Consider the following 15,531-nt stretch of genomic DNA (forward strand, 5'->3'; position numbering starts at 1 on the left):
GATAACCTAAATGGTCTATAGTAGATGGATAAGGCTGGACACCTTATCCTAGTGACACTACAAATATGGCCCGCTTTGTAGATGTTACAATTGTTGTAAAGTGCTACAAATGATTTGATCCTGATCATTCATGTCGCGACATGTGAGTAGGGATATTCTATACAAAGGAGTTTGTATAAGATCGGACCACGAAATGACTAGTTTCATTATATAACGTCATTCATAATAGAGACTTACATTTCACCAGGATGACCATAGGTAACATGAGTTGATTCTTGAGTGTGGTATGAATTCTTTTATGTGAAGGCAGTCCTTTGATTTGTATGGGTGAGAGTGGCCAGATCGCCGACTCAATAAGCCTACCATTTTGAGGATTCATCTGATTGGAAAGTTAGGAACACAGCTACACAAGAAGGAATTCACTTCTTCCTCAACGTTGGGGTAAGTAGATAAATTGCTCCCTTAAAGGCTAATTTTGGGGCTTGAACAATGTGGCGCCACAACCTCTCCTGGCCCGAGAGAGGTTTAATCATAATTGGACTATGATTTATTGTTCATTAGAGGGATCAGTGGTACTTAAGAACTTAAATGTAACTACAGGGGAAAAACAAAAATTTTGAAGGGTCATCGTACTGTTGACTGGTTATATCGTACTGTTGACTGGTTATATCCAATGGACACAAAAATATATATGTAATGCGAAGACTGCAGCTGTTGATCTTTAGTGGAGTGCTCAAAAGTTAACGGATGGTGAACAATTTAATTAAAGAAGTTTCATTAATTATTCACGTACCATTGAAGCTTCAAGCTACAGGTCAACGAGGTCCCCTCTGTAGCTCAACAGGAATTAATGAGAATCAATTTTTGGATTAATCTGAATGGTTCAAATTAATTGAGGGAAATAATTATATGTGATATAATTAATTAGTCTAATTATATATGATATAGTTACTATAATGTATTTGATACATTATAATATAAAGTTTATTTGAAAGAAAATAAATATTTGAATATGATTTAAATATTAATTATATGAATTTGATTCATATAATTAAATTTAATATAAATAAGATTTATATTAAATGTCATAGTGAGAGAATAGAAACTATAGGTTATGTGTTATATTTGATATAATATATAGTTTAATATATATTATATGATAAGATAGATATCATATAAATATATATTAAATTGATTTATGAAAATAAATAAATTTATTTTATTTTATTTTAAAAATCATTTTGAGAGGCTCCGTCCCCCTCTTTTCTCTCTAATACGTGATAGTGGGGCAAGGAGAGGGTTTTGGCAAGGAGAGGGATTTTCTTCTACCTGGTGTGGTTTCACAAAAAGATGAAAAGATCTATAGAAATGTTTTTAGAAAATCTAAATCTCATCACTTCCTCTCATCTCTCTAAAAAAATCCCTCTCTTCCAAAATAGCCAAGGCCCCAAAACTCCTCTCACCCAGACAATATTGAGGCAATCAAGTAGTGGTATTCATTGTGGGCTCTCAAGTTTGTGTTTTTTTAGAAGAGGATACACGAAGAAAATCGTTCTTCAGGGGTTAGTTTTCTCACCCTAGTTCTCTCACCCTAATTCACTCATTTCCTTTTTGTTGCATGTTGTAATTTTTTTTTTATTATGCATAACTTTTATACTCTGTAATTTTGATTATGTGAAAATAAATTCTGGATCGATCTCTACGCTTCTGCTCAAGGACATTCAAAGGTTCCTTCATTATTTAACTTAGGAAAAATACGACTAATTATTTTATTAAGTGATTGTTTAAGTTTGTCCAAATGTAACACTTACTTTGGATTGTTAAACAATTTTGATTAATGTTCGTTAAACACTTTAAAAAACCTTAATCAACAATTGTATGCTTGTAGCAAATCTATCTAATTCACTTTTTCAAGTCAATTTCCAAGTAGGGGTGTTCTGTTTCCGTCAATTTAAATACCCCAGACAGAACTAGCCTTAGACAAAAGGTCTTTTATAGATACATTTGCTATAAATTTAATCTTTTATTAAAACCAATTTAATCTTACTAAATTGATTAATAGATTAAAGTAATTTTTAATCTCATTAGAAATTTGTGATCTTAGGTCTACGTAAATCATATTTTAAAACTATTTTAAAAAATGATTTTATCTAAATTTGCATGCAATTATGAATTATTGATTTTAATTTATTTCATTTAATTAAAACTTAAATTAAAATCATACATTGCATCAAATGACATACTTTATAAAATTATAACAATAATAAGATTATCTAAAATAGTGTCATGCATCATGCAATTCCCATTTCATTACTAACCATATATAACACTTATATAATAAAGTAATGAAACAGTTAATAACATACTTCCAAACATACATCCATACATATATTATAACTCTTATAATATAAATGATGCATGTATATATTATTAATGCATGCAACCATATTCTATAATACTTATATTATATGATGCATAAGCATCTATAAAATTAAATTATGCAATTATATATTATAACATTTATAATATAAATGATGCATGAATAATGCATAACCTATAATGGGTTTTTTTACTATATGACATACATTATGACATATATAAAATAATTAAACCATGCATCATATGCATAATTTAAACAGCAATTATAGACCGGGATTGGACTCTTAAAGAAATTAATTAAATTAATATAACATTTATATTAATTTAATTAATCACAAAGTCTAACTATTACAAATAAATAGTCAACTGATTCGAAACAAGTGAATTAGTCTCGAACCGCACGAACCGAACCTAAACCATTCAAACTGACCGAACCGCAAGTGAACCAATTGAGTATTGAACCAAACCGAGCGTAAACCGAAAGATTTGTTCTATCTCGGAGCATTGCAACGCTATGGAAAAAGTTTTCATTCTACCCTATCACAGCGTTGCAACGTTGCGGTACAGTTTGTACTGTACAGTTGTAATTTCCTTCGAATTTCCTCCATTTTACCTCGTTTTCTCCAAAACCTCATCGAGAACAACACGAATGACTAAAAAACAATAAATTATAGACTCTATAGAATTTAATGCCCAAAACAACGGGTCCTTACAAATCAAATTTGTAAACATAAAGTTGTAAAACTAATGCCTAATCCTAAAACGTCCAAAATTGCAAACCATTCATAAAAAATAATTTATTAACATGAAAAAATTTACAAAATACACCCACCGTAACTCTGTAAAATAATTATGGAAAAATTAAAAAAAAAAAAAATGGGACCAAAACCTGACTCTAATACTAATTGAAGGAAACCGATGAAGGTCCTTGTGTAGAAACATAGGGATCGGTCCCAATTCTATTTTTCACAAACTATTAATTTACATAACATATAAATATTATGCATTATAATAAAATTCTACAACATGCAAATTAAGAAGAAAATTAGGGATAAAATAACTTACCCTTGAAGCCAATCTTCTTCGCGAATTTCCTCAATCCGGATCACGAACCCTTCGTTCTGGATCTAAATGTCCAAAAACTTCCAGCAAAACAAATCGTCACCACCACAAGAGAACCTCATATATTCTCTTTAGGGAATGAGAATATGCAGGAGTGGCGGGCTCTGCACTTTTTGGAAGAGAGAGAAAAGGATGAGGGGAAGAAGAAAGAAGAACTTTTCTTCTGTGTGTTTTTGGAATTCCAGGGAGAATCTCATTGACAATCAGAGAGTTCAGGAAAAAAAAATGACAAAACAACTCACTTCTCACATTGTGGTGGAAAGATTTAAGGGAGAGAATTGTAACTCCCTTCCTTTAATTAGATTAATAATTAATTTAGTTATATATATATATATATATACACACTATATCAATTATAACACATAACCTAGAGTTTTTACATTATATCAAATACAATATTGTAGGACGAGCTTTGTAGGTGTTACAAATGTTGTGAAGTGCTATAAATGATCTGATCTTGATCAGTCATGTATTAAACATGCGAGCGGGGATATTTTATACAAAGGAGTTTGTATAAGATCGGACCATGAAATGTTTAGTCTCGTTATATAACGCCATTCATAATTGGGACTTTCATTTCACTAGAATGACCATATATAATATGACCTTAATCCTGAGTGAGTTGTGAACTCCTGCGTATGAGGATGGTCCTTTGATTTGCATGGGTGAGAGTGGCTAGATCGTCGGCTCAACAAGCCTACCACTTTGGGGATTCGTCTGATTGGGGAGCTGGGAACTCGGCTACACAAGATGGAATTCACTCATTCCCCAAAGCAGAGGTAACTAGATAATTGCACCCTTAAGAGCTGATTCCAGGTCTTGAACAATATGGCACCACACCCTTTTTTGGCCCGAGAGGGGTTTAGTCATAGTGGGACTATGATCTATTGTTCATTAGAGGGATCAATAGTGCTTAAGAAGTTAGATGTAACTACAGGGGCAAAATGGTAAATTGGCCCAGCTGTACTTACGAGCGATTTGTGAAGGGTCATCATACTATTAATTGATTATATCCAATGGACACAGAAATATATCTGTAGTGCAAAGAGTACAGTTGTTGGTCTTTAGTAAACTGCCCGACAGTTAATGGATGGTGGATAATGTGATTAAAGAGTTTAATCAGTTATTCATGTACCGTTGGAGCTTCAAGCTACAGTTCCATAAGGTCCCCTTGGTAGCTCAATGGATTTAAGTTAAGAATCAGTTTTTGGGTTAATTTGAAATGTTCAAATTAATAAGAGAGAATTTGATTATATATGATATAATTAAATTAATTAAATTATATATGATATAATTGCTATAATGTATTTGATACATTATTGTTTATTTGGAGGAACTAATATTTGAATATGATTCAAATATATATTCTATGAATTAGATTCATAGTTATTAAATTTAATATAAATATGATTTATATTAAATGCCATAAAATAGAGAAAGAACTATGGTTTATATATTGTATATGATGCAATATTAAAACTATAGGTTATAAATATAGTATGATAAGTTAGTTATCATATTTATTTATATTTATTAATTATTTGATAATTAAATTCTTTTTCTCCATAACCACCCTTAGTGGGTAGTTATTTGGTTTTATGGCAAATTGGGATAAATAAAATTGTTTTAATTGTTCCAAAGTACAAGTAATGAGAGAACGACATACAAGCGTTTAACAATCGAGTATCTACACGATTGCTAGAGAGACTATATGTTGGTCTCATTATCTACACGATCGAGTAACTTGTCTATGCGATAGACTTCATCGTCTACATGACTGTGTTGCTGTCTACTCGATCATCTTCCTCCTCAAACTCTAAACCTTCCCTCTAACCAAAATTAGCCAGAGCCCACCACTCCTGGATTCTCACACCGAGAATACCAAGGTCACCAAGTGGTAGTGTCAGGTTGGTTCAAGGATATATTTGCTACTTGTTGCTTGTTTGAGAAGTGTTTGAGTTGTTCATTGCATTTGTGAACGAGTTTGATCGAGGGATTACTTGAAGAACGATTCTTCAAAGATATAGTCTCTTGATCCTTTGTTTTTATTTAGAAAGCATGCTGTAATTTAAGTTTAATGCATAATCTATTATGTATGACTGTAAATGAATGAGTTTATTCGCAATGGGATTTGGACAATCCATTTCCACTCAAAGGTTCTATGTAAACAGAGTTCCTTCAAGTTGTTTAGCCCAGCATAAGATTAGCCGGGAAGGGATAAAACCCTAAAAGTGCTAGGTATGGATGTTGGGCTGGTCGGCCTTAGCCCAAAAGGAATTCCTGAACAGGTAGCCCAATCAGAAACCCTCAATTGGATAAGGAATAGGAGAAGGGTCAAAACCTATAAATAAGACAAAGAGGGACATGAACGACAAGTAAGTTCTAAAAAACGAGTATCAAATTCTCTGTTCTCCTTCCAATCTTCTAACTTAAGCATCAGAGTGGTTATAGCTTACACCATACCAATATCTAAGTTTCTCTTTGTTTGCAACGAGCTCTCTTTCCTTAAAATAATAAATTTACTATTATTGCCCCGTGGAGACCATGTACGCTCGCTTGGTCAAAATTTGGCATCAATACTTATTGAATTATTCATATATATCATATAACTTTAAATGTTATATTCACGCATATTCATTATTTTGGACATTAAACCATAAAACTTGAAATTTAAAAATAATAATTATATAATAATAATAACATAACAACATTTATTTTTATTTTAATAAATTAAAAAGAGGAAAACGGGGTGGTCCCAAGAAATCCTTGTCTAATTAGCTTGTGGATAAATTTTTTTCCCACTCCCTCTCCCATTTTTCACATGGAATCTCTACCCTGCTAGAATTTATCAGTCTTCTTCATGAAGATCTCTAAAGGTAAAGAACCTAAAACTTAGACTCATTTATGTTGGGACGTATGCCCTAAAGCCTCATAGTTAATATGTTATTTGAAATCATCGTTGATTATTCTATAGCAATTGTCCATTAAAGAAAGATCCAATGTTATTTTATGAAACTTGAATAGTATGTGGTAAAATACAGGTGGATCATGTTCAAGTAATAACCTAAATGGTCTACAGTATATGGATAAGGTTAGTTGTCTTATCCTGGTGATACTATGGATACGACCAACTTTGTAATTGTTACAAGAGTTGTAAAGTATTACAAACGATTTGATTCTAATCGTTCATGTGGAGACATGTGAGTGGGGCATCCTATATAGAGAGTTTATATAAGACCGTTCTGCGAAATGATTAAGCTCTCTTTATAACACCGTTGACTGGAGTGATTAAAATTTCATAAGATGATCATAGGTAACTCGACCTCAATCTTGAATGAGTTATGAACTCCTGTTTATGAAGGTAGTCCTTTGATTTTTATGGGTGAGAGTGGCCCGACTTGCCGACTCAATAAGCCTACCATTTTGGGGATTTGTCCGAGTAGAGGGCTGGGAATATAACTACACAAGATGGAATTCACCCCTTTCCATCTTTAGGATAAGTGGATGAATTGCTTCCTTAAGTGTTGACTTTGGGTTTTGAATAATAGGGCGCTCCCTTTCACTGGCCCAAGAGGGTTTTGTTTATGGTAGGACCATAAATAGATTATTCATTAAAGGATCAGCGAGACTTAAGGAGTTAGATGTAATTACAGGGATAAAACGGTAATTTTGTAGGATCGATAAGATAAGCATAGAGGGGGTGAACAGGGTTAGTTTCAACTGATGAAAACTTTTTACTAATGTGGGCCGGATTAAACAAATTAACAATTTTTTTTGCTAACAAGTAATTTAAAGAATAAATTCATGCAAATAAATTCAACCCAAAATAGCCAAGTAATTAAAACTAACATTTTTAAGCACCCAATTTAATTGTAATAAAAATATTTGTATGAGATATGTAAAGATCAATTCAACTCACCTAGATAAATATTAAACAATTAATATAAGGAACAAACATTGCAAATAATTTCATGCAATAAAATATAACAACAAATAAATTGCAAAATTAAAGTAGGAGAGGGGTAGAAAAATTAACACAGGAAATTTTATAGCAGCACAGCACGACCGACCTACATCCATTTTCCAAACTCCTCTTGGGTACTTCACTAAAAGTTTTTGACTCTTTCTACAACTTAGAGTCGAATCACTACAATGTTCTTTTTCCGGGTGCAAGAACAAACCCGTTGAGGATAAAATCGCTACAACAACTTTTTTTCTAGGATAAAGAGTAACCCTTACAAAAGTTTGAGAAAATTAAAGAGCACACTTACAACTCTCTCAATAGAGTGGATTTACAAGTTGTAGCACACAACAAATCGAACCTCACAACATAAAATATCTCTTTCAAGAAGAAGATGAAAAAAATAAAATTGAAGCTTAGAGAGGGCAACAATAGAGACTTTGTCTTTTTGGAGAGGATTGAAAATTATGAAATTTGTTGTTTAATTTTAGAGAAAAAGATGAGTTTAAAATGAGAGGGAAAAGGAGAAACCAATTTCAATTTTGGCCTTTAGGTCTTGATCAAAAAGAAAAATCAATGCGGAGATTTTTCTCTTTTTGAAACAACTAGTTGTTAGACAAATAAAAAATAATATTAAATTCATTTTCTTTTTAAAAACCCAACAAAAAGTAAAAGTTCATCATGTGTCCAAAACTAGTCATTAGATACAAATATAATATTAAATTCATTTTCTTTTTAAAACAAATCTAAAAATAAAAAATGTATCATGTGTCACTCCTCCATTGCTCCAAGTGACACCTTTCAATTGGTTGACTTTTATGAGAACAATTTCTATCACGTCATCGGTTTGAGATTTTTTCGTTAGCTTGTTTCAGTCATATCTTCTTCGTTTGAACTTCGATCTGAATGATTCAAATTGCATTGAAACTTTTTTTCTAAGCTCTACGCAATAGACACTTTAAAACACTTAAAATGTTAATGAATAAAAACAAGTTTTTTATCATTAAATTATTAATTAATTAATTAACTAAAACTAATTAATTTGAGATTAAGGGCCAAAAAGCTAACAAATTTGACCCAACTGTATGTACGAGTGATTCATGAACTTACTATTGATTGGTCATATCCACAGACATAAAAGTATATCTACAATGCGAAGTGAGTTTTTAATGGAGTAACCTACAGTTAAGGAATGTTGATGGATTTAATTAAAAATTTTAATTAATTAATCTCGTATTATTGAAGCTTCTATTCTGGTCCATTAGGTTCCCTTGCTAGCTCACCAAGGGTAAAATAAGAATCATCTAATTTTGGATTAATATGAATTGTTCAAATTATATAAAGGAATTAGTTGTCTGAGATACAATTAACATAATGCATATAGATACATTATGATATAAAGTTAATTTTGAATGAGATTCAAAATTATATTTTATTATATGAGAGAATAATCTATTTGAATAAGATTCAAATATTAAATAATATGAATGAAATTCATATTATAACTATAGGTTAAATTTAATATGAATGAGATTCATACTAAATCTATATGTTAAAATTAATATGAATGAGATTCATTTTAAAACTATAAATTATGTGAGAAAAATAAATATTTGAATAAGATTCAAATATTATTTATATGAATAATATTTATATAAAACTATCGGCTAAAATTAATATGAATGAGATTCATATTAAAACTATAGATTATGTGAAAAGGATATTATTTGAATATAATTCAAATGAAATTAAATATATGATATTTTATTAATTAATTAATTAGTTGTTAATTAATTAATTAATTAGTTGTTAATTAATTTAATATATATATTAAATGGGAGTTATCCTTTGTATTGGTGGAAGGGAATTATAACTCCTCCTCCAACCAATTCTTTTACACTCTCACATTAAGAAAACTTGGACAGAGATTTGATGAAGAAACTCTCTTCATTTTTCTCTCTAACACATCAAAGAATTCTCTCTCAAAGTATTTACAGAAAAGAAGTTCTCTGTAAAAATTTTCTCATTCCAAAAGTGAGATCCCACCATTTCCATTCTCGTCGGAGAATAGCAAGGTTTTCGATTGGTGGGTATGTATTGTTTGTTATTGTCGGTGTTCTTGGAAGTAGTTTTGAGTTCGAGGGAGAATTTCACAGTACAAAGTGTTCGTGACATGGAGAGGATTTCCAAGAAGAAAGTCGTTAAGGGTAAGTTCTTCTTTTTCCCTAATAGCGTACTATAGAATTAATGTTTATCACATACATGTTCTATGTATTTTCTCTATTTTTCAAGTTTTTCAAAACAAATTTCATTGGCACTTGCATTCATGAGCTTCTGCTGAAGAATTCGATTCATTCAATCTATACTAGTACTCCCACACCTCAATATACATTCATCTTACTAAATTTGTTGAACATAATTAATCTGACAACATGTGTCGATGCATCGTAACATATATTATTTGGCTCGTCAATGATATTCTCATGCATATAATACAGAAACCCAACTTGAACACCACGTATATATTGTAGTTATGTAATAAAATCTAACATTTTTATAATACGTCATTAGTGAATAATAGACGACAAAAGAGAGATGCAATATAATGTTATGTATACATTCAATATAAGTCACGTTGATTTCAGGGGAAACATAATAAATCAATATTAATATAAAAAGTCGATCTTATCTGATTACATTTGTTTTTGTTTACCTATGTTTTCGTAATCGTAATAAAGTGTGGGGTCTACTTCCAAGTCTGTAACCGAAGAATACAATACAATTGAGGGGCGGTTGCTGACCAATCTAATTGCGTCAATTTATATAAGGCTCACTTGCAGATATCATTATCGTTGTCGTCACCTTTATCGGTATTGTTACTGTTACAATATGAGAATTGTGAATTTGTTAACTGTTACCGTTATCGTTTGACCATAAACGATAATGGTAAGAGTAATTGTGACATATTTATAATCCTAAATAAGTGTAATAAAAAAAACAATCCAATTATATTTGTGATAAGTATCAATGGAATCTCATTACGATTACACCATTTTTCATTATGATTTGGTAAACGTGGCCAAATTTGTAATATTATTCTTGATATATACTATGCTACTATAAGTATTAACATAACAATAATACACAAGTTGATTTTGATAAATATACAGAGTATTTTATAGTTGAAACTGCTATTAATTTCATCTGTATGCATTTCATCTAATAATGAAAAAAAAATTATGGAAATATATTAAGATCTCTAGGTTTGGGACATTTAAATACGATATATCAAACAAATATATATATATATATATATAAAGAAAAAAAAAAGTAATTACAATAGATAGTATTTTTAGGACTAATAATTAAGTGTATAGCAACATTTTTTAAGAATCACAAATATAGCAAAATCTATCCATCTAATTGTGATAGACTCTATCACTTATAGACTCTTATTAATATAGTTTATCACTTTAAATTTCGAGAGCTGAATCTAAATTCTGTTGTTTTGTTAAAATATTTTACAATGTACCCATGAAAACAAATACAAGATAAGATCGATTTTAATTTGGATCTTGAGTTCAGGTCCTTTGTTTTTTATTTCAATTTATCATTTTTCATTTCCACTTTTATTTTGAATTTGGCCTTTTTTGTTATTTTTTTTTTCAAATTAAAATTGGGAGATTGAAATTAGTCCTTTTTGTTAATTTTATTGTTTTTTTCTAAATAAACATGCATACAACTTTATCATTTTTCAAGAAAAATTATTTAAAATGACAAAACTACTAACAATACTTATAAATAATAGCAAAATATCAATCTATCTATGATAGATCACGATAGACTATTATATGTGTCATTGACACGAGTAGATTTGACACTTGTAGATTGTGATATTTTAGATTCAATTTGATTTTTTAGACCTGTTTAGTAACCATTTTGGACATTACTTCCATATCCAAATTTCTTCCTTTGCTATTTACTTTTTGCCCATGATTTAAAAAACCAAACAAAAATTTTAAAAATAATAATAATAATAATAAGTAATTTTTAAATATTTGTTTTTGTTTTTTAAGTTTGTTTAAGAATTTAGCCATTGTACTTATAAAATATGTAAATCATCGTAAGAAACGAAGAAATAGACTTAATTTTTAAAAACAAAAATAAAAAATGAAATAATTATCAAATGGGACCTTAATTTTTCGGTTTTTGGTGACTGGTAACAGAAATGGTATTTAGGGAAGAAGAAAAAAACTTGTTTTCTAATGTGAAATGTTACCTGCAGAAGTTAGATGACAGAGATGAAGATGTTTTACACAAAACTGAGCCACACATTATTATATGCCAACACAGGGACTTCTCCCAAAGGCTCTGATGAAAAATTATTCTAATAAAAATAAAATCTAAAATCCTACTTTTTTTTTTTTTTTTCCTTTTTTCCTCCTTATTTCATCTTCTTCACCTCAAACTGTTTGGTTTCCAAGAATAACAAAAATACGATATGCCATTACAAGTTAATCTAGCTAATCACAATTCCAATTCTATGTACTTTCAGGCAGCAGCCTCATCAACCTCAGAATAAAACACAAAACTTGGGAATGCTGTGGTTATATCCCTGCATTTTCAACAAAATGAACTCATGTCATGAGAATTTCTCGAACCCCGTCTGACGGAAAAAAGCGACTAGTCTAGTTACCTTAAATAAGGGAGTGTCATGATCCTTAATAACGACGGGTTCTTGGAAACAAAATATTGCCATTCTGACAAGTCGATCTTCCCATCTTGGTTCGTATCAGCTTCCAAAAACGTCTGTGAAGACACAAAGAAGTTTTTCATGATTCTGCTGATTTGTTAGTACTGGAAACCATGTATTAGACCAAAATATCACATAAAGAGACTGATAGTCTAATATGGTTTGATTTTGAAGAGTGAAGGGTCGCAACTCACCTTATCAAGGATCGCTTCGATGGTCTCATCAGCCAACTTCATTTCAGATTCACCAAGAAGTGCTAATAACATTTGCTTAACCTGTCATTATCAGGTTACATAATAAATCATCTGAATAGATAAACTGGATCGACAAAGAATTAGAGCCTCAAGTTTCGAGCAAAGGAACTGGATTTTAAAACAAATCTAAATCAATCTGAGTTACTCGCTGTGAACACAAGCAAAGAAAAAGGGAGTAAAGATTTCACAGCAGGGATAAATAATGAAAAGAAGAAATGAAGTTATCTGCATACCTCTTGTCGCTCAATAAAGCCCGTATTATCTAAGTCATACAACCTAAATGAAACTGCAAAAGATTTTTAAAAGAAAATCAGGTCAACAACATATTTAGTTTTAAGGTACAAGAACTACTAATCGAGTAGAAATGTTTTACAAATGCTGGTAACCTAAACTTTGACCATATTTTCTATACTTACAATTTATCTTATCTTCCAAAGAAGTATTTGGATGGAATATATGGAGCGCTCGTACAAAGTCGCCGAAATCAATAACTCCTTTATGCTTTACATCGAATAGATCAAAGATCTACAAGCACAAACATGGTTGTTCAGTCTTACAGTGACCTCTATCGAATTAAATAAAACAATGTTATAGATACAACATATAAATGACTAAGAAAGCTTCTATAAGTTGGTTCTGCTCATAAATTGGATTGATTCAATCAAAATTAGAGTTGATCAATACTTCAGATATTAATATGTACACCCTAGAGAGGTTGTATTTCTTTTACTTATTATTATTATTCAAACTATCAAATCAAGCATTCAAATAGCTTACCCGGCTTGCGAAGAGGTTTTCTTTCTTCCTGTTCTTGAAAAGAGCCAACACAAATTCTTCCTGCACATGTAAGAACATTAGTCAACACTTAACAATTGTATTTTGAAATATGGATTTGCATAACTCAGGTTCATTTTATATCACAATTAACCATAACATATGCAGAAGATAAATGTCCCAAGAACATATGAGGTCATCCAAATACAAAGGATTGTGTTCGAAGATATCTCAAGACTATTTGCAAAACTTTCAATTCCTCAAATGGGTGAAAGATAAAAAGTGACAATTGAGTATGATGAATAAAATACCTTGTTTATTAGCCCATCATCTATCACTGAGCTGCTGATGCTTTTAAAAAGCTCGAATAAAGCTTCAACTTCACTGACACTAACTGGAAGATCAGAACATGGCACACAACAATCAGAAAGTCAGACTAAGGTCTTGAAAGTGAGAGAAATATGATTAAAGAACAGGAATCTATAACAAAACTGCATTTGTTAATAATATAATACTCAAATCAAGGTCATGCAACTTAGAAGTAACTCTTAGATAAGCCACTCAACGGTCGATTGTAATATATAAAACAGCTCAAAAATCACAACATAAAGACCAAGACACTCAAATAGTAATGTAAAAAGAAGATTCAGTCCCTCCTCTTGGGTTCTTATGAATACGATGACAATATGGCAGGACAAAATCGTATATTCTACCTTTCATTTTCATACATAATTTTTCGAATCTAGGAAGAACGAAGGGGGCCAATTGGTCCCTTTGCTCTGCCCCTGCTCGTCATATTCTAAGAAGATAAAACTTATCAAACATACAATCAAACTGGAATTCAACGAAGAAACAATCTAAGCTATAGATTCTCAACAATTATCAAGAACAAAAATGGATATAATGCAAAAGCTGAGAGAAACAAAGAACTTACAGGTCGTTTGTGAAGCAAGGAAAACAGGATCCTCGTATCCAGGGCACTGCCTTCTTCCTTTAGACGGAACACAGCCCATTTACTGGAAAAAAGAATTGAACAAGCAAAACCAACAGGTGCCTCCTCGGTTTCACTACAACACATCGTGAAAACCCATCTTACCCCTTGCATTTAACAATCCCAAAATTCAAAACCACCATCAAAACATGGAATTCAAATCGAGACTGCCAAGCATAAATTTAGGGTAAAACATTTTGACTTCGCCTTTTGTTGACCTCAGAAATTTTTAAAAATTGTTTTCAAACAAGAAACATCTAAAATTCAATCGTAATCAATAAAATAATCGAAAAGAAATGCTGAGGTATTCATCCTGAACCACCTACACCTCTCTCTCTCTCTCTCTCTCTCTCTCTCTCTGTGTGTGTGTGTGTGTGTGTGTGTGTGTTTTCAATGATCCCACAAATTCTTCCCCCGTTTTCACCAAATTTCAGAAAGAATTGGAAGAAAAATTACACGATCGAACAAACCCAGAAATCAAATTATTCATCCTGAACCATCTACACATGTTGTCAATGATCCCACAAACTACTCCCCCGTTTTCCTCAAATTTCAGAAAGAATCGGAAGAAAAATTACACAATCAAACAAACAAAGAAATCAAATTGAAATCCAAGCATGACCCATATCGAAAAATCCACAGAAATCACTAAGGTGTAATAGAAACAAAAGGCAAAAGGGGAAAAAGAGACTCACCAAGAATGCAGTGGCGGAGGAACCCAGAAGAGAGAAGGGCAATTGGAAGGAGATCCGGAAAGATTGTTACAGGAGAGAAGAATCTGAAGAAGAGAGAAAATTGGGATTGGAATTTAGAATTGGAAAGCGCAAATTTCGATAGTGAAGGGAAGTTGAATTTAAAAGCAGCGGCGGAAGGAAGCCAAGTTGGATGATGAATGTGATGTGGTGGAGGTTTGGGATTGTTAACGCGAATTGTTGGAAACGGCCGAACCCTGATTTGGTATTTTTTTTGTTTATTTTGTTTATTTTTAATTTTTAATTTTTAGGACTCTAGTTAAGAATATTATAATATAAAGTATTAAAAAAAAAACCGAATCTTTTTCGAATTGGAGGATGCAAATATGTTTTTCCTGAGAAAACAATGCCGTGGCCACAATAATTGAGAGTGTAGTGCACGCGCTTTGTGGTGGATGAATAATATTTAAATTATTTAAAAAATTAGTAGACAGGACATATTTAGAACGTAAAATTTTAAAATAAATATATTTTAGTTAAATTTAAATGGTAAGTATCTAACCCGTAATAAAAGAGATAAACATAATTATTTCATAGAGTAAAAT

The 15,531-nt window shown here is 31.2% G+C and overlaps 1 protein-coding gene across 3 annotated transcripts; it reads right to left on the minus strand.

The window, feature by feature from the left end:
- Positions 1 to 11,750: 11,750 nt before the first annotated feature.
- LOC120077530 (calcineurin B-like protein 1) lies at positions 11,751 to 15,211 on the minus strand. 3 transcript variants are annotated; one of them, XR_005481768.1, is made up of 9 exons: positions 14,930 to 15,211; positions 14,178 to 14,310; positions 13,555 to 13,637; positions 13,247 to 13,306; positions 12,886 to 12,994; positions 12,703 to 12,755; positions 12,410 to 12,490; positions 12,159 to 12,302; positions 11,751 to 12,077 (listed from the first exon to the last, which is right to left on the minus strand). XR_005481768.1 is itself a non-coding variant. In XM_039031441.1 (9 exons), exons 2-9 carry the CDS (start codon positions 14,254 to 14,256, stop codon positions 12,014 to 12,016), a joined length of 642 nt encoding a protein of 213 aa, XP_038887369.1. In that variant the 5' UTR covers positions 14,257 to 14,341; positions 14,930 to 15,208; the 3' UTR covers positions 11,751 to 12,013. The 3 variants fall into 3 exon arrangements, 2 of the variants coding, with proteins under 2 accessions (XP_038887369.1, XP_038887368.1); XM_039031441.1 differs by having other exon boundaries at positions 12,159 to 12,271; positions 14,178 to 14,341; positions 14,930 to 15,208; XM_039031440.1 differs by having other exon boundaries at positions 12,159 to 12,271; positions 14,930 to 15,207.
- Positions 15,212 to 15,531: the final 320 nt, after the last annotated feature.

This window comes from Benincasa hispida, chromosome 5 (genome assembly GCF_009727055.1).
Source record: "Benincasa hispida cultivar B227 chromosome 5, ASM972705v1, whole genome shotgun sequence".
NCBI lineage: Eukaryota > Viridiplantae > Streptophyta > Magnoliopsida > Cucurbitales > Cucurbitaceae > Benincasa > Benincasa hispida.

Excerpts from the sequence above, each read along its gene's own strand:
- LOC120077530 (XM_039031441.1), bottom strand. The coding sequence starts at position 14,256 with ATGGGCTGTGTTCCGTCTAAAGGAAGAAGGCAGTGCCCTGGATACGAG. Across the intron at positions 13,638-14,177 it reads CCTTGCTTCACAAACGACCT|TTAGTGTCAGTGAAGTTGAA; the intron begins GTAAGTTCTTTG and ends CTGATCTTCCAG. Across the intron at positions 12,756-12,885 it reads TTTGGAAGATAAGATAAATT|TTTCATTTAGGTTGTATGAC; the intron begins GTAAGTATAGAA and ends AATCTTTTGCAG.